Source organism: Desmodus rotundus, chromosome 6 (assembly GCF_022682495.2).
Source record: "Desmodus rotundus isolate HL8 chromosome 6, HLdesRot8A.1, whole genome shotgun sequence".
NCBI classification, from domain to species: Eukaryota; Metazoa; Chordata; class Mammalia; order Chiroptera; family Phyllostomidae; genus Desmodus; species Desmodus rotundus.
Window position 1 is genome coordinate 123,139,648 of NC_071392.1, and position 27,135 is coordinate 123,166,782.

The 27,135-nt window shown below is 40.4% G+C and overlaps 1 protein-coding gene across 2 annotated transcripts in view; it reads left to right on the plus strand.

Annotated features, from left to right (window-relative positions):
• SNAP25 (synaptosome associated protein 25) overlaps positions 1–27,135 on the plus strand; it is a 78,965-nt gene that overhangs the window by 23,011 nt on the left and 28,819 nt on the right. For both annotated transcript variants that reach the window (XM_024559791.4, XM_024559790.4), the window contains exon 2: positions 26,941–27,076. In XM_024559791.4, the coding sequence (XP_024415559.1) occupies positions 27,005–27,076 (72 nt within the window). In that variant the 5' untranslated portion in view covers positions 26,941–27,004. The remainder of the gene's footprint in view (positions 1–26,940; positions 27,077–27,135) is intronic.

Below are 27,135 nucleotides of genomic sequence, written 5' to 3' on the forward strand. Positions count from 1 at the left end.
AGGAGCTTTGGCTGAGTTCCCGTATAGCATGTGCCCCCAGCAGGGTTTGTCTGTTGTTATTCTTATCAAAGACTGGGGCTATGGGCCTCTGGAAAGAATATGGCAGAAATGAAATGCCCCTCTTGTCACCTCATGTCAGGGGGTAAAGCAAAGTCATATGACATCACTGGTGATGTTATAGTTTCCTACTTGCCCAGAATAGTGTTTGCCAAGTCTGTCTACTGTACAGTTTCTTTTTCTTTCCATACTCTAGTCTTTGGAGATGTGTCACTGAGTCTAGCCTACCCTCAGTGTGTGCGTGTGTGTGTGTGCACGTGCGCGTGCATGTAGGGAGGTGGTAATCAAGTTCCACCTACAGGCAAAAATGTGAGGGGCACATTTTTATGGCTATATTGTCCCAATCACTTTGCCTTAGTTCCCAGTCACTGTTGTGCAAACTTTCTGAAATGATCCAGAACTTCAAATACTCCTCAGATCCCCTGGGACTGAACGAGCACATCCTAGCTACATTACCTTGGGCAGGTTATTTAGTCCCTTGTGAGCCTTCGTTTCCTCATCTGAGAAATGGGTATCAATAGAGTACCTATTTCTAAGAGTTATTGCAGAGATTAAATTAGATAATGCCTACGAAGTTTTGACTATGGTGCCAGACAGAGAACAAACATTCTATAAATGTTAACCACCAATAGTAGTAATAGTAGCAATAGTAATACCTTCCTCACTCCAACCTTGTGTATCAGGTATCTACTGCCACAATAGTGTACCTCAGTGACATAAAACTGTAAGTTGAAACTTACATTTGAGAGAGACATATCAAACAACTCATTCCACAATGTTTATTAAATGAACACCTATTTAGCATTAACTATATGCCAAGCACTGTTCTAATCATATTCATAAATACTTATTTACTCTTCACTAATAGCCAGTGAGGTAGGAACTCTCATTATCCCAATTTTACTGATAAGGAAACTGAGGCACAGTAGCTTGCCTAAAGGCACACAGCCAGTGAGTTGGCAGAGTCAGGATTCAGACCGAGGCAGTCTGACTTCAGAGTCCATGCTCATAACCACTACACTACACCAAGTGTTACCAGTGTCCAGTGTCATGAGACTGTTTGAAAGGGGGGCTTGGCCTGGTAAGGGCAGGGAAGTCCAGTAGGACAAATATCTGTGAAATCTTGGCAAAGCTTATACATGGCGAGTTGGGGGCAGGGGTAGGGAAAAGAGAACTAGAGTATTTGGAAAAACTAAGGAGCCTCTTTGTTCCTCTAAAAGCCAGAGGACATTAAACATCCTTTCCATAAGAAGTCTCCTTCTCCCTCACTTTGTCTCTTTTTTCTTCATTTTCTGAATGTGCTCTTGGGTAAATTCAGCATGCCTTTGATTTTAGAGATTGGAGAGAGTAGGACATCTCTTTCAATAACTGGAACTGAAGGTCAGCATAAAAGAATCTGGACCAAATACATTTTCATGCTTTGTCTTCCACAGCTAAGAAAAACAATTTGCATAACTTCATTTTTGTGTCAGGGGCTGGTTTGCAAAGAAAGTTTCTGATTGTGGGAATTTACATTATATCCAATTATGTTTCAGGAGAATGAATGTTTGTTGAGACCTAGGAGTCTAAAATAAATCCTTTTTTCTGACAGTGTGTGTTTAAAAGTATTGCCTTTAGTTTCTTGCCCTGGGTGTGTCCCAGATCCATATTCTTGCACTTGAACTCAACTACAAACTTCTTGGTGACAGGGGTACTATCTTATCCATCCTTTTACATACACACACACTGAAATCCCACATAGGAGGTGCTCGATATATGAACTTATAATTAAATAGGCTCATGATAATGTGTTGTGACTTACTGTGTATTTGAAACTGCATCCAAATTTGAGACCTCAAGAACACATGTAAATTATCAGCCATGTCCTTTCCTTTGTTCCATTTTGTCCTCATATAAAATCATTTTTCTGCTTCCAAACTTGGCAAGGAATAAAAGTATGTTAATTCACATCATGATTGAAATTTCAAACATACCTTTACTGACATCTGAGACTTCAAAGCTTCAGCCCAGGTAACAAGTGTCCGTGAGGGTTGGTGTATTCAGTGAAGCTCACTGGAATTCATCTTACCCTTGAATATGTTGACTCCACTTCTGTCTAAAGCCTGCTGGGAAAACTCAGACTTTCAGCAGTTTCACTGGGGACATAAAGTTCTGAGCCGATTCTGACCCATTATATTTCAGGGTGTCACACTGAATTTTCCCGGTTTAGGACAAATGAAAGGATAGTGGGCATATGTGTTCTGTGCACATTTGTACATTATGGGGGGTGGGCAGGAGATGAAGGAAAGAGATCAAAAGGACTGACCTATTCATTGAGAGGCAGAGCAAATTGCACTTGTAAGATTCTCCTAAACAATGAAACTGAATGAGCCCACAAAGTGTTGACATTTGGCTGAAATATCTTATATAGAAGAAAGAAAAGAGGCAAGTCACCTTGACAATGGCAGGTGAGGGGCAGGTGTGATTTCGTTACCCACCATTCCCAGAATCTCCATCAATAAATACCCCAGCCATCCACCACCCATAGAACCTGAGTGAAAACTGTGTGCTTTCTGAGAAAACTCACTTTCCAGACAAGTCTTCTAAACTTTCTATCAAATTGCCACTTTTAAACTGTAAAGCATGTTATGGTCCCCTTGAACTCTGGAAAGAGTGGCCCTTTAAGGAGAAAGATAGGTACAGAAGAGAGGAATATATAAATACCTATCACTAACATTCATTCTCTAAGAGTATTCACAACCCCCAGATGCAACATCTGTTTTAGGGCTCACGTGGTCAGTCAGACACACTATTTATTGGCCATTCACGATGGCCCAGGCACGGTACTGGCATCTGGTCAGGTTCTGACATAAGGGTTAATGGCAGATACTTTGGCCTCAGATGCGGGGGTGGGGGGCAGTTATTTAACCTTCCTGGTTCTCAGTTTGTTCTTGTGTAGAACAGGGGTGATGATAATAGGGCTGTTGTGGGGATTAGCACACACAGAGAGGTCAGACACTGCCCACACACAGGAAGTTAGCTATGTATTAACAATGGTGCTTCTCAGCACTCAAGATGGACTAATTTATCTCATTTAAACCACTATGTCCCAAAAATTAGAAAAGAATAAGCAATTTCTCAATGGCTAAGGCAATGGTCTTTTTTACTCCCTAAAGTTGCAGAGAACACCTGAGTTTTGCATCTGGGCTCTCATTAATTGATTGCCATTAGCAGAGTGAAAAGTAGAGGCATACCATCAATAATCACTTGGTCAGATCAGTGGGTCCACCCCTACATCAATTTTTTTTCAGGATCCTTAAATGAAATGGGATGACACTTTCTTTTACCAACTATGTGCTTCCTGTCCTGGCCCACGTCTTCAGCATTTCCTTTCAGACCAAGAGAGACATTAAACTGGAAATAAATTTTAGCTTCAGTACAGGAACAGACTAAGAATAGAATTTCTGGTTGTTCCTAAGATGACATATGAAAAATTTATATTAAGTCAGACTTTTTTTTCCTTTTGGCCTCTTTTCTTTTATTAAAGAATGTGAAGGCAGCACCTTTCATTACTGATGTGCCTTTCAAGCATGCTTCATTTCTGCTCTACTTGCTGCCTGCTGCTTACTCATACTTATAGTCCAACTGTCGTAAAATGCTTAACATAAAAGAGTGACAAGGAACTTCACTCCTGGATGTGGAGAAAAGAATAGGATAATGGCACTGTAGCACTCTTGAGGGTTACCCAGTATATCAGTTAACTTTTGCTGGATAATAAGCAACCCCTCTTAGTAGCTTCAAATAACTTTCATTTCTTTAGCTCTTGATTCTACAAGTCAGCAATTTGGGCTGAGCTCAGCTAGGCGGCTTTTCCAGTCTTCGTTGAGTTCACTCTGTGGTCAGTTGGTGGGCCAGCTGAGAGCCAGTTGGTTTAGAGTGGCCTTAACTAAGACAACTTTTTTCTGTTGTACACTGTCTGTCTCGGGATCAACTAGGCTTCCCTGGGTTCATTCACCTAGTGGTTGCCTAAATTCAAGGAGAGATGGAGAACACCTTAGTTCAATCAACCCTAAGCCATGCCATGAGTAATGAGGCCTAGGAAGTTGTTCTTCCTGATTGATTGCATGGGAATGATCAAACACACACAGAAGCCAATAATAGGTATGCTTGGCTGTAAGCATAAAGGCAGGGGTGCAGGGAGCCTCATGAGTATCTAAAATATTCCGTAGTCAACCCCAACACCTCATCTAACTCAGTTAATATTTTCCCTTTTCAACACAAATCATTTAATAATCTTTCTTCTGGTCACTAAGGTAATTTATGTTAATTGCAAAAAGTGTGTAAAATATAAAAAATAAATAATCATGATCTCATGTCTTGGAGGCAATAATTATAAATTAGTATTTTACATACAGGATAACATTGGTCTTGTTTCTATCTATATTTAAATCACCACTAATGCCATTTATTGAGCCCTTCTGCTAACCGCTTTACATGAATTAACTCATGTAGTCCTTACAATAACAATTTCTGAGATGAGGAAAATGAGGCACGAAGAGGGTAAACATCATACCTGAGATCACACAGCAGATAAAAGTAGTGGAGCCAGCATTTGAAGCACTGCAACCTCATTCCGTTAACCATTCTTGACTGTGAGAACTTACTGTCAGTTTCTGTATCCAATGTTACTCAGACTCTAGTGGTTTTCCGAATCCTCCAATGACTTACTCAGACACAGATTGTTGAGCCCCCCTCTGAATATTATGATTCAGTTGGTCTGGGGTGGGGCCTAAGAATTTGCATTTCTGACAGACACCCTGCTGTTGATGCTGCTGGTCCATGAAATACACTGAGTAGCTCTGTTCACAGCAGTTAGGTATGTACTGTTAATTCTCCTTCACAAATGGAAGAATAGAAGTTCAGAGTACTTCATTTAACAGGCCATGGACACACAACTGGCCAATTTTGTCTTATATCCCTTTTTCAGTTTACTCTCATGGAAAAGAATGAACATGAGCAATTTTCATCTCAATGTACAGCCTATGCCTTTCTTCTGGTGAGGCTATAGTGCTTAAGAAGATAGTTCAGAACTTAGAGGCAGCCTTTCTGAGAGTCAGGCATTGCTGTAAAATACAGAGATTACAGTCAGTCATTCCTCATTCATTCATTCCCTTGATGAGGGGCTCTCACTGGGAAGCCCTGGGATGGACACTGTTATGAGCCCTGCAGCCAGCATCCTCTGCATACTGCTATATAAGTGATTGTCCTCTTCAATAAAAGATCTGAAAGAAGAAAATACACAAAGATTTTGCCTTTTGAAGCTACAGAAAGAAGCCTGCTCTTAAGGTTTCTATGCTATTTTTAAGCAGCAAAGAGCCTGGTAATATATCACTGGGTTTTGTGCAAGGAAAAAGTAAGCCTTATGATCACCAAGCCTTCATCATGATCTGACTAGATGGGGTGTAGCTTTTGTAGCCATGTAGGATTAGCTCATAGGTCTCTAGGTATCTGTCCTCATTACTCAAAGTGTGGTCCAGGGACCAGCAGAAACACAATGCAACTTGACAGAAATGCAGATTCTTAAGCCCCACTCCAAACCTTCTGGATTAGAGTCTCTAAAGCTGGAGCCCAAGAGTCTGTATTTGAGTTCTCCTGGTGATCTTTACACAGCTAAACTTTTAGAAGCCTGGTCTACTGAGGACTCTGTGGAAGTAATTATTTTGCTTTCCAAAGAAGATAGCTGACCCTCTGGGAAGTTTTAAGTCTGTGTGTGTCAAACTAGTGACCATCAGGATCAAATGGAAAGCTTGTTAAAACATAAATTACTGGGCCTCACCCTCCACTCCAGTTCAGCAGATCTAGGGTGGGGCTCACGAGTTTCCATTTCTAACAGGTGCCCTAGGGAAGCCTATGGATGCTGCCAGTCCTGGGCCACACTCTAACCAGCACTCCCGTAGCCAACATTCTTCTTAAAGAAAGCAAAACAAAACACTGACTTCCACTTACAAGACCTTTTCAAGATCTCTGATTCTATAGTTACATTTTAAAATGATAGTTTCTTAATTAAGCAACTAGTTCTCCTCAGAAAAGCACTTTCTTTTAAAACTTATTTTATAACCAAGTTTACAAACTGCTGTGAAAGAGATCTGGTTTTGCGTCCAGGTCATGAAAGAGCTAGTTGAGACTAAAAAGGTAGAAGAGCTCATGGTACAGTTTCATGATTTCATGTTCAGGAGACTTTGACCACCTTTCATCTGCTGAGAGCCGGAGCTCTCAGATAAACATGGCATGGAGCTACACTCTGGGTGCATTAATCAGGCCCCCGAACATGACGCCTAAATGGACAAGAATGGTCTCCAAGAGTGGTCTCCAGTGGTCTCTGTAAAGGACACCTTGATGTGTTTCTCCAACACTTGCCTCCACTCTTTAGCCTAAGTACTTCACCTTCTTTGACACTGAGGCCAGTGATTAGTAGGTGTGTGTATGTGTGTGTGTGTGTGTGTGTGTGTGTGATTTCTTAAACTGCTTATTGGACTCTACAATATATATTAACATGTTCAAATTAATGGAGAATATATTGTCTTAAATGGTCAAAGGAAGACTGAAACCCAAAACTGCAGGAAATAATTAAGCACCATATATGTGAGTGCCTACTCAAGTTTGAGAACCTAGCATCAAGTTAAACAAAAAATGTTATAAAGAAGTGTGATCTATGGTTCTTGTCCTCAAAAATATTTACTCAGTGTTTCTCTGTACTAGCCACTGGGACCAAAAGGTACCCTGTGAGGACCTGTCACAGGATGGGGTGGAGAGGAGATAAAGAACCATAAAGAGGCCAATGTGGCATGAGGTGAGAAATATACTAGGACAAGATATTTGATAGATTTGAGAGCATGCTGGAGTCCAGAAGGGGTCTTGGCCCAGGACACCAGCCTCCTCCAGGAGATGCTATTTGTGCTGAATCCGGAAGGCTATGTGGAAGCTGGTCAGGAAAAACAGGCAGGGCAGAGTTGAGAGGTGATATTATGGCAAATGAAATAACAGGGATTTGGAGGATTACAGTAAAAGTAAGTAGATAAGCATTTTCATCAGGTTTGCTCCTGAGGGAGCAATGATTAATAGGCATGAGATCTGATTCCTTGGAAAATGTTAAGTAAACCTGCTGCTACCTCCAAAGAGGAACACAGAAATCTATCTGAAGGAGCCATGTTTGCACTTGTGATTAAAGCAGCCTAACCTTTCCCGGGCACCTTTGTCTTTCCATTTTGTTATTCATGAAATCTTTCATTTGCATAACATTCCTCTGAGGTTCTAGCTTAAGTGAACTTCAAACCTAGAAAAGCCTGTTTGCCTATAATACCTGCCCCTTAGAAAGTGAACTATGGAAATTTTAGATATTTGTGCAGCTCGCAAAAAAGAAACCTCAAGTTTGGGAGAATGGAAAAATCAAGAACCTGGAAAGACTCGAGGCACAAATTTTCTGTACGATCTGGTTTGCCAGGGCACTCCACCAGTACCTGCCAAATAACAAAGAGTAATTACAAACTTGCTTTCTAACATGGCTGCCATGGCCTTCTAGAACCATCTAGACCTCTACCATCCTTAGGTGGGTAAGACAACATGTGTCCTGATTTGGTCTCTGGAGGAGCCTGGGGACACGGGCTACATCAACACATTCTGAGACACACACACAGAAACTCGGTAGTGGCCAAGTTTAATTACCAGAGAGTTAAAACAGTATTCTCCTATCAACATATAGAGAACATATGTCAAAGTTCATTTATGTTGTTAGTGAGAAAACCAGTAAGCTGATAAAGCTCATTCACAGAGTATTTGAGGAACAAATATTTATATAGACAATCAAGAAAAGAATGTTAAAGGAAATTTGTTCAGTTAAGTGTGAAATTGATTAAAGTTCTATAAGGCCATAAAACTATAACACTTGGGATTACCTTTTCTACCAAAGAGAATGATTTGCATCTCTACTGGACAGAAATCATGTGCTCAATATTTTATAAGTAACTTCTAACTTGACAGTCTGGTCTCTGATTAGGATAAATAGTAAAAACTTTTGGGTATGATGGATATGTTTATTACTTTGATCATGGTAGTGGTTTCATGATGATATACATATGACAAAGTGTGTCAGTTTGTACACTTTAAATATGTTCATTTACTGTATAGCAGTTATGCCTCAGTAAAGTTCATAAGAGAGAAAGTGGAAAATTAGTAAGCCAAACAAAGACACATTCCCCTAGAAAATTAGATAATCAGTGGATGAGCCAAGAAGATAATGCTCCAATATGACATAAAAGGATGCCGTCATTATTTTGTTTTAGTTCCCAGTTTTGGATAATTTTTCTCGACACTAATTAAAGAAATTGAATCTAAGATCAAAGAGATTTAGATTTTGGCCACTTGTTAATTGTGTAACCTTAGGCAAAATATTTAAATTTCCCTAGACCTCAGATTTTCCACTAAAAAAAATGAAGGTAACAATAGATTCCTATGTCATAGACATATTACTGGGATTAAATAAAATAATGCATGTGGAGTGCTTAGCAAAGCACCTGATACATATTATATTGAGGACCTAGTATTCAACAAGTGTTAACTGTTCTTCATTTGTTTCTAAGGAAGAAGATAACTAAGGAGACTGAATGAGACACTATGGATAGAAAGACCATAGACCAAGAATGAGGTGCTAAGGATACTAAGAATCGTGTGATCTTGACCAAATCACTTTTCTTTACCTTATCTTTCATTCTTCACCTATGAACTGTGAGAAGAGTAAATGAGGGCTACAGTGGGATCTAACTTTTAAAGTAGAATCATTCACCAGGACTGAACCAAATCCTGGTGGAATTCTGGCTTCTCCACATCCAGAATCCACTCATAAGCTCTAGGGCTGTATGCCCCCCATACTGTAACTTCATGGTCAGTGAAAAAGAGTCTGGATTTGGGCTCTCTGTCTTCAAATTCCAGCTCTGCCACTTACTGGCTATGGAACCCTGGGCCATTCACTTAACCCTCTGTGCCCTGGTTTTCTGTGAAACAGAAATAAAGGCACCTATTTCATAGAGTTGCTGGGACTGTTGCAGTGAGTTATCACATACAAAGATCTAAACATGGCTTGGCAGACACCGAAAGCTCAGTGATCATTTTGTTATTGTTAGAGTCTTTGCATGAGAGGCTGAGCACCCACAGGTTCTGCACATAAAGCAAGACTGAAGACTGCTGTTAAACTTCTCAGAGTTTTGAGAGTTAAAAATGCAATTGTGTATGTAGAACAATTTCTCTTTGGGTGTCATTCAATAGTAACTCTAAAGATGTATTTAGGGTAGTAACACAAATTGTCTGACAGTTGCATATAAAGTGTATGACAAAAACATTCTGTGATCTACATGGTAGGACTGGAGAAAAGGTGTTGATGCCAGCTGAGAGCCTGGCCAGGCAGGTTCAGGGTGACCTGGCCAGGCCTTCCGCCCTGCTGACTGGCAGTGTTCCCTAAGCAGGATGTGCCCTCATGTTCCCACAGAGCCACAGATGGCTTACCACCTGCTTTTGGCAAAATGGCTCCTCTCTAGATCTGGGGTGTGCTCAGCCCAGAGCTACGAGAAAATCTATCCCCAGACAGTTTCTATGGCAGGCCCCGTGGGTCCCCCATGAGGTGCCCATGGGTCCTTTTCCCTAGCCTACAACGCAGCTTCTGCAGGTGTTTTTGCTAAAAGCAGTCTATGACTCCACCCAAGCAGAGGGCTGCCTATGTGTAAGACCAGAGGATTGCCCTACCCATACAGACAGCCAGAAATGCCTGGGAGTTTGTGTGCCCTTGCCCCAGGCAGTAGCTTTCACCAGTAACTGACTGGTGTGGGAGGGAGTCCAAAGCCCACTCCCTGGCCTTAAGGTACGAAATGCTCTAAGGCGTGTTTTATACTCCAGGGCTTTCTGCAGGGCAGGCTTGGCTTGCTTGGCTTCTTACCCTATCTAGACCTACTTTGTCCACTACCTCCCTGGTCTCTGTGGTCTCCCAGGGAGCATTCCCCCAATAAACCCCTTGCAGACAGATTCTTGGCTCAGGGTTGGCTCTTGGAAGAGGCCAGCCTAGGCCCACCTCCTTTTTCCTTCATTCTCACAGCCAGGAGATAAGTGTGTCTCTGCCAAGACCTGGTGGAACCCATAGAAGGAGGAGGGTCCTGCTTTGAAGTTCCTACAAAGTGAGGACTTGCTTTGAGTAATTGGCCCCACCTTGAGCTATTTGCTTTGTAAGCACTATAGGGGCAAGAGAAGCAGGACTGGAAGCCCAGCCGCTTGGCAGTGGGTGGAGAAAGAAACATTTGGAATACTGCAAGGAAAAAAATATCATGGCCCCAAGGTGAGGTGTGATCTAGTCAGGCATACCTGGAGTCTGGAAACTTTTATCCAAGCACTGGGTGGTCCCAAAGCTTCAGAAAACTGAAACAGCCTGCTCTGTGCTTCATTGACCTCAGGAAAGTTCCTTCAGCTTTTTTCTCCAGCTCAGCCATAGCAGGGACTGAGGCTTCTGCCGATTCTTCATTTGAAGTAAAAAGGTTGCTGAGACACAATAGGACTCCTTAGCACAGCCATCTACTATCTAAGAGCACTTGAAATGACATCAAGGCATCGCTTCCCTAGAAGGTGTCAGGGCAGCTCAGATCCTGGCCTGTGAGAAAGGTAGGAAAAAGTCCTGAAAGTTTGCCTATTTGAGTTTGCCAGATTTCAAAGTCCAAGTGGGCCCTTCAGTCCTTCAGTGAGTGTGATGACTGTGACCACCAACTGGCCAGGTTGTCAGAAGTCAGAATGGTCTTACATGGACTCACTGGTGCTGGAACGCACTTAAAGTCTGATCACTTACAGAGCCATCAAGCGATGCCTGCTCCTCTGGACATAGATGACACCCTTAAGTCTTGTCCACCACCTTAGGTATATCCTTTCAATGAGCAGTTAACTTTTTAATCAAGACAGAGGCCGGGTGAGAGAGGATAAAGTCATGGTAAGCTGCCCCCAGAGGCACAATAACAGTTTCTCAGACTCAACAAAGCTAATAAAGAATAGTAGTGCTAATGCAGTATAACTCATTAAAAAACTTAGTAGGAGGGAGAACAATGAGTTCTGTGTTCATTGAAAATGTTTCTGTTTTCTTGAGCATAATAACATTTCTGGCCTCCTTTTCCTTTGTGTAATATGGCTTTGACAACTTCAGGCTTCATTTAATTATTTTTAGTAGGGCTATTAAGCACAGAACAATGAAACTTTAATAATATATACATAAATAAAAATATATAAAAATGGATCCCACTGAATTCACAATTAGTAATAAGTCAATCTGGGACATTATGTAGAAAAATCTTTCCTCATAGTAGTGCAAGGGTAAAACCAATATTACAGAAGGCAAATATTTAAAGCAAAACAGACGGATTTAGGAAGGTCTGTTACTGGCAAAGCTACAAGCTGCTTGAGGACAGATTAAAGCCATCTTAGAGAGGATGAGCTTTGAGTTGTTTTCAACACCTAGGAGTTCTATAAGTAAGTGAGAGTTATAACCAGAACTAGATAGCTCTAAGAAATGGTAATGGTTAAAATTGAGACAAGAATACCCTCAATATAGTTTGCACATAGTTTCAACCTTTTTCATGTGCTTCTGTGACTCTCCTCACCATTACAAAGTACACTTACCTAACCTACATATTATATTGTAAACTTTTTTCAATCATAAACTAATAGAGAAGATATAAAGTATTTCAGAAACGATGTTGAGAAAAAGGAACTGTTTGGAAAAAATATCTACTTACAGTTTTAACTCTTTCCTTATATATGCTAAAATAAGTTTTAGCTGGATTAAAGGTTAAATTAAAAATGACTACTGACAAAGACTAAAAAGAAATTTTTAACTGTTCTTGGAGTATATAAATATCTTGTAAATAAAAACACTGAGGAAATCATCAGTTAAAAAAGTAAACATTTATAAAACTTTGTAGAGAGCATTTTGGTAATATGTCTCAGATGTCTTTAAAACATTTATTTTCTTTGACCTGTAAATTCACTTCCAGAAATTCATTATAAGGAAACAATCCAAGACGTAGATAACGTTTTTGTATAAGTATGTTCATGGCAGTCTAACTTATAATGGCAAAAAAAGAAAAAAAGAGAGAATGAGATAAAAGAAAACAGAATAAACATCCAGGAATTAGCCAAATAAATCATAATACATTTATGTAATCAAACACAATATTCTTTAAAAATGGCATTTGAGCAATGTTTAATGATTAATAAAAACTTTAAAATATAGTAATGAAAGAAAAACTATATATATATTAATATGATCCCAATTTAAAAATAAATGTACCTCACCTTTAACTGGAACATAATCAACAAAAGAAAAAAGCAAACAAAATATAACCAGAGACATTGAAATTAAGAACAATGTAACAATAGCCAGAGGGGAGTGGGGAGGGGATAGTGGGGAGAGGGGTTTACAGGAGCTACTATAAAGGACACATGGACAAAATCAAGGGGGAGGGTAGAGGTGGTGGAGGGAGGTGGGACTGGCTGGGGTGGGGTGGGGGGATGGGGAGAAAACGCAGACAATTGTAACTGAATTAAAAAAATAAAAAAGAAAAAGAAATAAATAAAAATAAATGTATGGGTACACATACACACACACATACACACATGTATTGATTCTAAGTAGTACAGTGCTTCTCAGTCTTCATGCATATTACAATCACCTGAAGCCAGATTAGGGGGAATGGGTGAAGAGGTGAGGGGATTAAGAAGTACAAATAGATAGTTACAGAATAGCCAAGGGGCTATAGAGTACAGTATAGGAAATGGAGTAGCCAAAGAACCTATACACAACCCATGGCCGTGAACAACGGTGTGCGGATTGCCTGAGGGGGTGGGTGGTGCTGGGTGGAAGAGGTCAAAGGGGGAAAAACTGAGACAACTGTAATAGCATAATCCATACATTATAATTTTAAAAAAGAATCACCTGAAGAACTTTAAACTATATTGGTGTCTGGGACCCATTCTCAGAGATTCTTATTGATTTTGTCTGGGATGTTGCTTGGGCATCTGGATTTTTTAAAGTTTCCCAAAAGATTTTAATGTGCCACCCCCACCCTTAATTTGAAAACCATAGGAATGAAGTTTGTTTAAACTCATCTTCACTGAGCACACTAGGAGAAGCATGAATATCCACTCAGCCTTCCCAAACAAAAGTTCACATAGTGGCTGTTACCAAATTTCATTGTAACATGTGTCCAAGGAAAATCTCATCTGTTTCTGTTATGAAGGAAAGTTATCCAAAACTTGGAAATAAAGCAAAAAGCCTGGATACATGTCTAAGGGATCCATCCAAGAATTACATAATTTTCTTTGTTTTTCAACTATTCACTTTTTATCAGGCTCCAGACTCTGAAGTTTCATGTTTGTTAACTTGGAGATTTTTGTGTGCTAAAAATTTGAATGTTTCCTGTCTAGTAGAAAACTATAAAAGTTACAGAGTTGGGTTTCTTCCCCCTTCCCCAGAAGATATTAACCAGCTTTATATCTCATTTAGCAATCTCATTCCAGCATTATTATATATGAATTTTGAACCAGCTTTATCACTTGTTGGTTGCCTATGTAATAAGTTAAATAAATCTTTGACATGAATTCACCGTGTATTTTTACAAGTCATGTTTTTAACTTTTTTGAAATTGTACCTTGAAACTATCTGTGATCAAACAATTTCAGTGTTAGAAGTGAACATCAGGCACTCAAAACGAGTGGAGATTTATCCAGCGTGATCATCTCACCATATGGCCAGAAAGCTTCTTCTTTCTGATGTTCTCAGTACATGCTCTCTGTGTGGTTTGTAAAATTCCCCAGGCCCTCTGTGCACAAAGTCTAATCCAAAGTGCTTTTTAAACCCACTCCATGTTAATGGTAGTGAATGCCAAATTGAGTAACTGAAGAAGCCAGATTTATACAGTGAGGTAGTTGCAGTCACACTAGTTACTCATCTTCAGCAAGCAGAGATTGCTTGGGTAAATCTAATTTTACAAATCAGTCTTCTGTTTCCGTTGACATTACACAATCACTTCAGAGACACTTTAACATCAATTGGAGCTCTTCTGCCATCAGCTGGGACTCCTGATACTTTGGCTAGACTTTTTAATTTTTTTTGTTCCTAGCCTCTTTGTCAAGTATTTAATGGTCTATAAAATGCTAGATCGTAAACTGGGAGCTTTGCTATTTAAGAAACCCTGCAGGGAATTCATTTTTTTAGAGCAAACAATTTCCTGTGAGTTTCCCAGCTTAACTATTAAGTTGGTATATGGTGATTTGTTTGGAGTGGAATTGTGTTTGTAGGTCCTGGTTGCTTCAATGAGAGACCTAGCAGAATTGTTATCTAATGCCAAAAAATATTAATTATCTCCACAAAAGTGAAATATAAGTCCAGGATGAATACCTGTGTTGTTCCGATATGAGATTATTAGAGTAATCTGAGAAATAATGTTAGGTTGGCATTTTTTGGCTCTATTACCTCTATGAAGCAGACTTTGCAAGTGAGTCACCAAGTTCCTGGGAGTTTGTCCACTTGAGAAATATTCTTCTTGTGTCCAAACACAGTGGATCTTTTAATATCAGGGAGCAGATGATGGTGTTTCCCACGTGGCAAACCTTTCCCAAAAGGGACAAAAGGGTACAATTATCTCCATCAAAATTTTCACCTCTATGTCTGCTTGTGGATGAAGTGGATATTGAGGAGATATAAAGGATTTGCCCCAGCCACTCAGGAAATCTCAATTCCCATGGCTACGAAGAACTCATTCTTATGTGGGGACCTTGGCTTGTGGCATCAACACCATAAACATACCTTCACTTCCTTCATAGAGCCAGAGGCCTCAGGTTTGGAAAGGAATGTACACATTGCGTGATCGAGTGTCCCTGCTCTTCACTGACTCTCAACACCAGAGGCCATTGGCCATTTCTTGTCCTTTTGCCAAGAACAGGAACTCACTTCATCTAAGGTTTCTCACGCAGACTTCGGACAGGTCTTGTCAAGGTTCTTTATTGAACCAAACTCTTATTTTCTTAAAACTTCCTTCCCATGCTGATGGTTTTGTTCCTTGGAGTCTGTTGCAAATTGTTCTCTGCCAGCGTGGTAATTCTCAGTAATTATTTAGTAGATATCTGCTGCCCCCAGGAGTTAAAGTAGGTGACATTTACAGGTCTCCTCTCCCATGACTTTGAAGTAGGTATTTTGTCATAAGGAAAACAAGCTTCAGGATGAATCCTTCCTTCCATGCAAGTATTTATTACAAATAACACACAATCTTAGTTGGACGACCTGTTCTACTAACACAAAGAAGTCCCAGCTTTCTGTTCCTTTGGGCACTCTGAGGAAGCAACTTGCATAAAAGGCGTATCCAGGGAATATACACTATTATAGTGGCAGAATTAAGGTGATCTAGTAGAGCAGGTAAGACTAGAGGCTCTTAAAGTGTGTTATCTGAATCAGCAGCAGGGGTATCACTTGAGAATTTCTTAGAAATGCAAACTATCAGACCCCACTCCAGAATCACTTACTGCCTCAGCAATCTGAGTTTTCACAAGCCCTCCAAGAATCAATGGGCAAAAGCATTCCCTAGCCATAACAGAATGAAGGGCCAAATTTAAGCCTTAGGCCAATAGAATAGTCCTGGACCAACTACATACACACTCAGTTACACACACATACCACTAATGGTTCATGAAATGAATTTCAGAGGATGATAAAGTTTGTTTTTTCAAATTGTACTAGTTATGTTTGAAATTCATGTTTCAAACTTAACTTCATGCTAAGCAATACTACCTATAAAGTAAGAATTTTTGTGTGTTATGTTTTCTCAATGTACATTACAAATACACAAAGAATGTGTACCATATTCTTTGGTACATATGGGAATATGGAGAATTCCCCTCAACCCCTTTTCCTGATGCAATGTTTGTAGATTCCTTTCGGTACCTAGTTATCCATACTTGATCAAATATAGCTCAAAAGTCAATGGGAAGTCATCTTAGGTGGGGTTCCTTTGAAGCAGACCCTTAGTCAAGGATTTGTTTGCAAGCAACTTACTAAGGATGTGCTAAAAACTAGAAGTGAGGGGAGACAAAGGACAGCAAGATGGAGAGGAAGCCAGGCAGCGGAGCCATGGCATATGAGTTCCTAGCTTTGGCACGGTCCTGAGAGAACCTTTGGGGTGTCCGTTATATGTGTGAAACAGGCCATATAGCAGCTTCCTTCTCACTGTTGACCTGGACATGTGGGCACAGAAAGCATTTGTTTCAATGAAAATGAGGGCCTTTCTGCTTGGTCTTGGATTCTGTGTGTTTACGCACTCCTGAGTAGAATGATTTTATGTAGCGCATAATGAGACTTATTGTTTGTGTGTCCGAGTGATAGTCCAACATGGATATCACTCTTCTCCCAGAAACCAAGTGAGGAATTCTCCAAAGAGACCCTTCCCTGGGTTGTTCTAGGATTAGTGACAGCATAGCCAACAGGTAGCTTGGAAAACAAATGTTTTCATCAGTTCTCTACTAGGCAAGATGGAGGAGGAGACCTGAAAGCAAAAGGCTTCTAACCAAAGCCCCGACAGCTGTCCTGCAGGGGCAGTCATTCCATTCCAACAGCCAGCCAGATGTGGCTGCCCTAACAGTAGCCCTCACTAAATACTGGCTAAATGGATGAACCAATTACTCTGGTTTGCTTTGACTATGATCAGGGTAAATGGGATGAGGTTTGGTTCTGTCTTTCCCTCTCTCCTGGACAGTGAGTCTTCCCTGTTTCTGCTCCAAGTAAACAATCAGGAACTGTTGTATAATACAAACCTCAGTGCTACATACCCATTTGGCCACATTTGCAAAATAGACAAAGGAAACATTGGCATTTTTGAAAAGGGGGTATTTAGGCATAATCAGTGTTGGTTGTGGCTGGCTGCACTGTTACAATTACAAGATGCCAAAGCTAACTGCATTGAAATGCCAGGCCACCCCAAACCCAGGTCCCTAAAAAACAAAATCCAAGCCAAAGCTGCCTGTCAGCTTTGCTGTCATTAATCCCAGAATAGCCCAGGGAAGGGTCTTTTTGGAGGATTCAGACTTCCCTTCTCAAAAGAAACACTATCAGGACTGTATCTGCTTATATATCCAAATGTACAGACATACAGTCCCATTTAGGAATGAAGTGGGAGGCGGTGGTTTGGAAAATAAGTAAACCAAGCTTGAAAGGAATTAGGCTCTAATGGTGGGCAGTGCCTCCCCTCAGAGACACAGAGGGTGATGATGATGCTTCTGTGAGCTGGTTGACATATCTGTCATTCGAACTGCTTCTTAAGCCAATTTTCTTATAAAGAATGCATTTATAGTATTTTCAACATAGTATATACTATGACATCAAATATTGAGAAGAACATGGTGGTGACAAAAGAAGGTTGTCACCTCCGATCAAGATGGCCTCCCAAGTGCCACAGAACCATGTGCTTGCATGTCTAGATGGTTTTGTCATAAGATTATCAGTTTCCCATTGATGCCTGGAAAGCGCTTGGGTCCTAAATGATGCTGCACACAAATCCTCCCATTCTGGGGGCATAAGAAGGACCTGTGGTTGTTGTTAAAAATGCAGATTTCAGCCCACCTTCATATATTTCTTTCCATAGGTGGTGTACCTGGGTATCTGCATTTTAACAAGGAACTAAAAAGGTTCTGATGCAAGGAGACCTCAGACCATGCTACTGAGAAGCTCTGGTATGAGCACTTGTGATTTATCCATGAACCAGATAATGGGCATAAAATGGATATAAGGTAGTAAATCAGTCATTCATGGGCCATCTATTTTTCATATTTGAAAGATAATCTTTTGATTCAAATAACAAAAGTTATTAAAACCAGTAGTGCCCACTATGAAAAGAGAAGGAGGTTGAATTTCATGCATAAGAATGTTCAAAATAGAAGAGCAGGGAGCCAAGGCCAGCCCACAGTTTAAAGATCTTACACAACCACAGATACAGCAGATTAAGAAATGGCCGTTTTTAACAATAGAAGCGTAAATAGAACCTTGCTATCTGTTATGTGCTGAAATTACTCTTTGCTCTGGACCTTAGTTTAGCAGCAAGGTTTGCATCCTCATTCTCAGAGGAAGAAGAATTTATCAGGACAATCAGTAGAGTCTCCAATACTCAAAGTCCTCAGTATTTTCTCCCTTTTGAGCTCTAATGATCTTAAACTGGTTTTAGCCTTCAGAAACTGTTACTTGGGGAAAATGGAAAATCTCCAGGGTGCCTTTCCTGATAAGCATCTTCCTCTTGTTTCCTGAATGAAAGACTTTGTTTCATGGAAATCAGCCAGCGAGTCCACCATCATAGTGCAGGACACTGTTGCAAGACATTCAGAGCTCATGGTCCATGAGCTTTCAGTCTGCTTGGGAGGCAAATGCCGCTGGCAAGTCTATAGGTCATGCTGAATGGGCAACATGAACTAATTAATGGCAGGTGGTGCAGCAGAGGATGTTATAGGCAACAGAGTCAAGGTCCCCAAGGTGGGACACTCACCCTTTTCCACTGACCAGCCCTGTGACCTCATTTAGTTATCGAGTCAAGTTGTACCTCATTCCTTTCATGCTTACTATGCAGATAATGTGGTTTAGAGCAGCACTTAAACTTCTGATGCTTGGTGATCTTGTGCAGTAGGTGATCTGATCCAGTAGGTGCGCAGTGGAGCCTCAGCTCCCAGGTGAGGCTGCTGCTGCTGATTTGGTTTTGAGTAACAAAGGTTTGGGGTTCTAAATAACCCCCCTAATTTTATATAAAGTTCCCAGTTTGATTCCTATCACATGGCAATCTCTCAATAAATGACTATTATTGTGCATAATATTTTGACAAGAGTTATGTGACATAGACTGTTGGAACAAATGCAGCAGATTTTTCTCAGTTGAGAAAGGCTGCTACGAACCTGGGGTGAATTCCTATTATTCAGAATAGAAAATGCTCCCAATGCACTTGAGGAATCTTTGGGGCTTGTCTCAGCAGCTGTCACCGTGCTTCACTATTCACTTCGAATAGGCACTTTGGGCCTTACAGTTCCATTAACTTCAAGGAGAGATTTTGTTCAGTGAAAATAAAGCATCTGACACATCCTTGATCACATACCATTACAGTCAGGGAAAGAGATGATTAGCGCCTGCCTCCAAATATCCAAGTGCTGGCTCCTTCTAGAAGGTGAAGAGGATGAAAACCCAAAGTGGTTGACTGCCCCACTGTTAGATTCTGAGTTGTGAGGCAAATGAGAGCTCCCACAGTGCAGAGGGGTAATACTGATTTGTTGCTGTTGTTTTGGCTTTGTTTTTACGAAGATGAAAAGGACAGGTCTAAGAGGTATATTCCTGTTCCTTGAGTTTGACCAAAGCTGTAACACAATAACATAATGAAATGGAGTATACAAGTGCAATACTAATCTTTAATATTGACAAAAGCTATAACCCACTGTGACAAAGTAGCTGTCATGGGCTTATATATATATATTATGTTGCAGCTGCAAAGTGTAAAGAGCAAAAATAGGCTGAAATATAAAAAGAAAGTGACAAATCTACAGTTACTATGGGAGATTTGAATACACAGAAATCAATAAATTAAGTTGACTCAAGATTTAATGGGACTTGAATAATAAACCCTCCTTTTAAGCCTAATTTGATGTAGGCAGGTAGCTAGATAGAGCCAAAGATAGAATAGACTTCCTTTTCAAATACATGTTAAACGTTCTCAGAAATTGGTCATGTGTTAGGGTGTGACAAAGGAAATCTCACCAGTTTCAAATAGCAAAAATCACAGGGGTCACTTTCACTGACCATAAAAATAAAATTAGAAATTCCAAAAAATGTGTATTATTTAAAATTTTAAATTATACATTCAAATAACTCTTGAATTACAGAGGGAATTAAAAATGAAATTTAAAGCTATTTAGAAATAAGTAACAGAAGCCATATTATATCCCAAAACCTATAGGATAGGGCCATAGTAACACAGAGAGGATAATTTATAGCAATAAGTAAACTGTATCCAAAACAAGAAAAATGCAAAATAAATGAATCTTTTGTTAATTCAAGAAGATATAAAAAGGAACAACACAATGATATATCTTAGGAAGAAATAGAAGTAAAAATAAAAATAAAGACAAGGGGAAAAAGAACTGGAGATTAGAAACACAGGTGGAGATGATAAATAATATCAACAGCTGGGATATACTGAGATGTGCCTGTCAAAACACTCTGTATTATTTTCCAATATGTAAATGAAATTAAAAGTAAAATATTTCCAATTTTAATCAAAAGACAAAATATCCACAAGAGGTGCTTTGAGAAAAATATGCTTTGAAAATGACCCAAATTCCTGATCTGAAATACATCTGTGTGTCAGTAGTTACCTCTAAGCTTGCTTCCTAATCTACCAAGTGGGAATGGTAGTAATGCACACACCATGTCTCATATAAGCCTTATGTATGTTATTATATGAAAAGCCTTAAAACAGTGCCCTGCGAAGAGTAAACCCTCGATAAGTGTTGGCATAATTTTTATTAATAATTAAGAAGAATTGTTCTACATATAAAGTTCTTTTGTTCTTCTTTGGGCTTTGTTGAATACAGTGAGTCTTTAATAAACTTCTGCTAAATTTTATTGAGTCTTTAATAAGCTTTTGTTGAATTCCACCAGCAGTGTGGACAGGAGATCTCCCCTGCAGAAGCTTTGTTTGAATATTTAGCAGTATGGGGAGACATCAAGGCGTAGATTTCAGTTCTCTGTGATTATTCAGCCAATAGGTGTTGAAATATATGTGTGTTGGTTTGTTTTATTAATTAAAAGGTGAAATATGGAGAGAATTATACCTTCCCCAAGATTTCTTGCCCTGTGGGGCTTGGACTAATGGCCAATGTTCCCAGCAAAGTAGCCATCTAGGTCTACACCCCCTGGTATATCAAAAACACATGCTCCTTAGAGCCACCCTCTCCTCTTCCTGGTCTTAACTCATATTTGAGTTCAGACTCTGCATTGAGAAAGCAGCCTTAACCTAATGCACGTAAATGAGTCAGCCCCTTGATAAGGGAGAAAGGGTCATCTCCAGAATCCATCTGCCCTGTGTCCATTGTGGGTCTCAATAAATTTGCATGCAACCTTAGAAAATGAAGAGCTTTACAAATTACACTTGACATCAAGGAGTAACTGAAACCTGCTCACTTTGTACCGCCTACCGAGGTATAGACACTCAGAGGATTCTGTGTCTGATACAAACAGTCCAGTGCTGCATCTGGGCTGAGAGCCTTGGTTGGCAGCTGGTCACGGAAGTTAGGAATCTTTGTGAGAGCTGTGTGAGCACCCCATAACCTTACAATTAATCACATAGATTAAATATGATTTGCAGTCCTAAAACCCTATAGGAATTCTCTATCAGAGGCAAATCCATGTATATATTTTACTCCTTGCACCATTTCTTGCTTTATAATATGGTCCAAGAAACACAAACACTATCACAGGAAATCCCAGGAAAAGGGAATTCTACAGTCAAATATATACACAAAAGAAAAAACAAAAAAACACCACACATATGTCTGTCTATAGGAAATATTCAATGCTTTGTGGATGTGAAAGACTGATAAGAAATGCTTTAAGGATTTCTGTTTACATTTATTTAGCTTAGAGTTCAGCAAATGTTTTCTGGGTAGAACCAGGGAGTAAATATTTTCAGCTTTGAGGGACATATTGATCTTTTGCAACCACTCAACCCTGCCATTAGGTACTAGACTTCTCAGGGTGATCACTTCTTAAGTTATATAAATGTCTGATTACTATGCTGTACACCTGAAACTAACATAACATTAGAGGTCAACTGTAATTGAAAAGATAAAAATAAATCAATTGACAAAAAAAAAGGAGTCATAGACAATAGGGAAGCCAATGGGCATGTGCGTGCTCCAGATAAATTTTATTTATGGACCCTGAAACTGGGATTTGACATAATTTTTACAAGTACAAAGTATTCTTCTTGAGTATTTTTAACCATTTAAAATGTAAAAACGCACCTTTTGCTCATGACCAGTACCAAAACAGGCAGTGAGCTGGATTTGGCCTTAATTCCCTGAAGCGCCTTAGTTGAGCCCACTGTTTCCCCACTCTAACCACGGAACCTCGTCCCCACCTCACCTGGTGACACTTACTAACATTCCTAGAGATAGGAGCTCCTATAGGTTGGAGCCACGCAAAGTGTGGTCTGGGACCGACAGCACCAGCATCAGCTGAGAGCTTGTTAGAAATGCAGAGTATAACCCCACACCAGAGCAACTGACTCAGAGTCTCTGAGAGTGGGACCTAGCAGTCTGTTCTAACAAGTTTCCAGTAATTCTGATGCACGTTGAAGTTTTAGAAGCACCGCCCTAGACCACACAAGGAAAACTGCTGACTTGGGAACATTAAATGCTGCCCGGCGGTGTTAGAACAGTTCATCAGTCACTCATTCGGTAAGTCAATTAACATAAATTGAACACCTACTAGGGTCCAGACCCCTAAACACTGGTGACTTGAAATAATTAATAGAATACTGTTGGGCCCTTAATGAATGGGAGATGTCTTTCCTCAGAGCCCCATGGAATAGTTTTGAGTGGCTCTGCTTCTTATTTCCTCATTTACTCAGCAGGCTTTGCTGGCTGGGGCCACACTCTCAGCTCAGGCAACACACAGGATGGAGGTTTAATGCACTAATATGAGTGAAGTGTTCCACGTTGCCTGAATAATAAATGCCATTTCACTATAAACATCCTTTCAGCTACTGAAATTACCGTAAAGTGCTGTCTCTCAGAATGTTAATATGCTGGGCTTGGGTTTTGTGGGACAAGTTATCAAATACTAGCATTAGACATCCCAGCAGAGGATTTGAATGTGTGTCCCATGCCTGCTGTCCCTCCATTCTAATTAGGAGGGGAGATATTGCTTTTACAGCTTTGAAAGGCTGTGCATTTCAGATCTGTCAGACTCATCAGCCTTCCTCCAAAATCTCAGACATGCCCCCACACTTTAGAGCAGGACACAGGTATGGGAGCTTCTGGGGGAACCATGAAAACAAGGGAATTCACCACATGGCTTCTCTGCCACCTCCCCAGCTGCCCATCAGCCAGCTCCTCATAGGGTGCTGTCAGCTTGAAGCCAAGGGGCCCAATAACTGTTCTTCAGGTGCTGAAAATAGCAACTTTGGAAGGAAATTACCAAGGAAACACATGAGATCAGAGAGAGAGCAAGAGAGGAGAGAGAGCGTGCAAGCAAGCGAGAGCAAGCATCCATCAGCAAACAGACCTGGAGGAGTAGGAAATTGCAACAGTCTTACAGGTCTGAAAGCACACAGACTTCTGCCTTCTAATATTCTGACCTATTAATTGGAAAGGTCGGTTGCTTGCTTAGACTGAAGGAAGTTCTGCTAAGGAAGCTGGCAGCAAAATACAAAGAGGGAGAAGAGGATGAGAAGATGTTCTTGTTTGTCATTATGTGGTAATCCCATGACAGGTGCTGCTGAGAGACTGGAGGCTCAGGCACTCTGCTGGTTTCCCCGGTTTCAGGCTTCCATGGGTGCTCGCATGCCTCCTGCCCAGTGGTTAGTAAAGGAAAACTAATTAATAGGCATTGGATTTGTTCCACTCTTGGCAAAGGGTATAGGCTTATCCAGAATGAGCAAGGCTTTATCGATATTAAGCCCCCACATCCTTACAAACAAGGTAGATCTGAGCTTCTTAAAACATATCCCTTCAATAAGCCTGTGAAACTGGTATTATTTGCCTTGTTGAGAGAACTGAAGCTCAGAGCCAGTGATAGACTTGCCCAGAGTCACCCAGCAACTTGAGTGCCAGAGCTCCCAGCCCAGCCAGGACTTCTGATATCCAAGCCCTTTCCCACTCCAGTGAGCTCCAGCCCACAATCTACTCATTGTTTCCATGATCTGCCATTTTGTTCTGGAGGGTCGGTCCCAGTCACTCAGGGGACACGGGAATTGTGCTTTTGCTCATCTAAGGTTTGGGAGTGACTTGGTGTGAGTTTATTCTAATTTCTGTTTCTTAGATCCCTAATTTCTAAAGTGGAGGCCTGCATTTAAGCAAAACACCAAACATTTAAGCCTCTACATGACATCACAAGTACATATTCTGGTGGCCAGAATAGGTGTGCAAAAATTAGCAGGCTTGTGGTACGATGCCCGATCGGTATTTTAAATGACTGCTCATAAAACTAATCTACCATAAGCTTACTACCTTTCTTTCTAATGTCACTAGTAGAATGCAGCCCTGAAGCTTTTTTCTTCTTTTTTACTATGATTTCATATTTGATGTTTTGCCCAGGATTCACTGGGAACAAAAGAACCATCAAATCTATTATCTCCAAAGAAGTTTTACTTTAGGATTCCTCCTACCTAGGAACTCTGAATAGTCTGTGTTACTTCACAGAGGTGGTAAATGTGAAAGATTCTAATAATATGGACTAAATTAGAGTAGCAGAGAAATTCCACCTTAGCTGTCAAGAAAACACAGTAGCAGTGGGCCTGGGAGCTGGGGTCATAGAACCACACTCTGCAGGCTCACGGCAAGGGCCGGCCTCTGTGAACTTTGGCTTCTTTGCCTCCCAATGGGTATGTTCCTCATTATTTTTGTTTTATTTTTGCAAAAAAAGCTTCTCATACAAATCATAATAGCAGTAATAATAATAACAACAACAATGATAATAAAAACATGGTATTGCCCCAAAGCCCTAAATCTAATTTCCACTCCCAGCTTCAGTTTTTAATGGAAGGACAAACCCAACAGTGTTTTTCAGTTAGGAAATCCTGTTTCTATGCACTGCCTCTCTTCCATTTTAACTTTCCTCAGGCCTTTATTGGTGGAACACCAGCTGCTATAACAAAACAAACCCTCACATTTCAGTAGAAGTACATTGTCACCTCATATGAAGGTTCAGATCTTTCTGGTCAACTACCAAGTTTCTTTCAGGCATAGATTTGGGGGTCCAAGTTCCTGCTGTGTCACAGCCTGGCCATCCTCCAGGGCCCTATTTTTCCTGGCAAAAAGGGAAAGAGAGGGTATCAAAGGAATTCCTGCTTTTGAATTGTGTTAGTCTGGCAGGTACATGCAGAATTTTGACTACAACCCATAAGCCATTTCTAGTCACATGGCGCCACCTCACCTCCTTGCAATGGGGACTAGAAATGTAATTCCCAACTGGGCAGCAATTTCCCAGAGACTGTGTCATACCATGAAGGGGGAAGGGTAAATTCTGGCGCACAGGTGGCCTTCTTAGCCACAAGACACAAGCCCGTGCCTTCTGCAGTTGTGCTACTCACAGAGAAGTTTTCATCATTATCAAATAGTTAGCTTCTTGAACTCTTCATCTGCTGGTGTTTTCTGTGGACATGACTCCCTTAGGGAGGCCTGCTGAGATCCATGCACATGCATGGTATGTTCCCAAATATAATTAGCTTCACACTGAATAATCTAATTTCCTTATTTCCTTCCCATCTTCCCAATTGCTCTGTAGTTCTGTGACAGCAATGAATTTGCCTGTCCCATTCATCATCATATTTTTAGTGCCTAACACTATCCTGGCATATTACAGGTACTCAATAAATATTTGAGAAGGAAGGAAGCATAGGAAAAAGAATGGAAAGAAGAAGAAAGGAAGGGGTGAAGAGTGGGGACTGGTTAGCTCTGGAGGTAACTCAGTCAGTCTACCTGTAATTTGTACCATAGGGGATTTCAAGAGAGTAGCCAAAAAATGGGCTGGTCACATTTCAGGGCCAAGAACCCATCCCTCTTTGAAGAAATAGTTGCCCACCCCCTTATAAGTGCTCTTGGCAATCTCTGATAGAAATTTTAAAAGACTAACTCTGACTAGTGTGGCTCAGTCAGTTGGATGTCATCACCCCACAAAGTCACCAATTTGATTCCCTGTCAGGGCACATGCCTAGGTTGCAGGTTTGGTCTATGCTTGGGGCATGTATGAGATGTAACCAATAAATGTTTCTCTCTCATATTGATGTTTCTCTCCCTCTCTTTCTCCCACCTGTACCCTCTCTCTGAAAAATAAACAAAAAATTAAAAATTTTTAAAAAAACAAAAAAGACTAAAGATTTTCTGTCTTTTGTTTCTAAATGCCTCTAAATAAAATGGAATATTACTCAGCAACAAAAAAGAATTAACTATTAATACACGCTACAACATGAATGAATCTCAAAATAATTATGCTAAGTGAAAGAAGTGAGGAAAAACTAGTGCATATGGTATCACTCCATTTATATAAAATTTTAGGAAATGCAAACTGATTTTCAGTACCAGAAAGCATATAAGCAGTTTCTCCGCCTGGGGTAAGGTGTTCAGTGGTGGTGGATATGTTCACTGTCTTAATTGTAGTCATGGTTCTTTGTGTGTATACATAAGTCAAAACTTCTCAGATTATACACTTCAAATATCTGAGATTTATTATATGCCAATTATACTTCAATAAAGCTATTAAAAAGAAAAATAAAGAAATATGAGATTTAAAAATACTCACCAGAACCACTTCTCTCCATCCTATCATTCCTAATTCTTGGGTGGTCTGTGTCTTAAAAGATACATCATATGTAGACAGGTATCCTCCTCCATGGTAATGTTGGCAAGTATGCATTCATGGTGTCTGTTGGAGAAACAGCATAATTCTCTTGACCCCTATTTGAGTAGGGCTTCTAGCTCAGAAGATGACTGAATCATGGAGACAGAGTATGGGCCACTTATATCTTCCATTTTTGCACACCTACACATACACATATAAGCTCTTACATGTTAAAATCTGCTTCTTCCCAGGTTCTGTGGCCAAACCCATCACTGACCCCCCAGCCCAGGTGCCCAGCCACCCCCCGCCACTACCATGGCCGAAGATGCAGACATGCGCAATGAGCTGGAAGAGATGCAGCGAAGGGCCGACCAGCTGGCTGACGAGGTGAGGGATGGAGAATGAGAAGGGAGCAAAAGACAGGGGAAAGATGGGGAAAAGGGCTA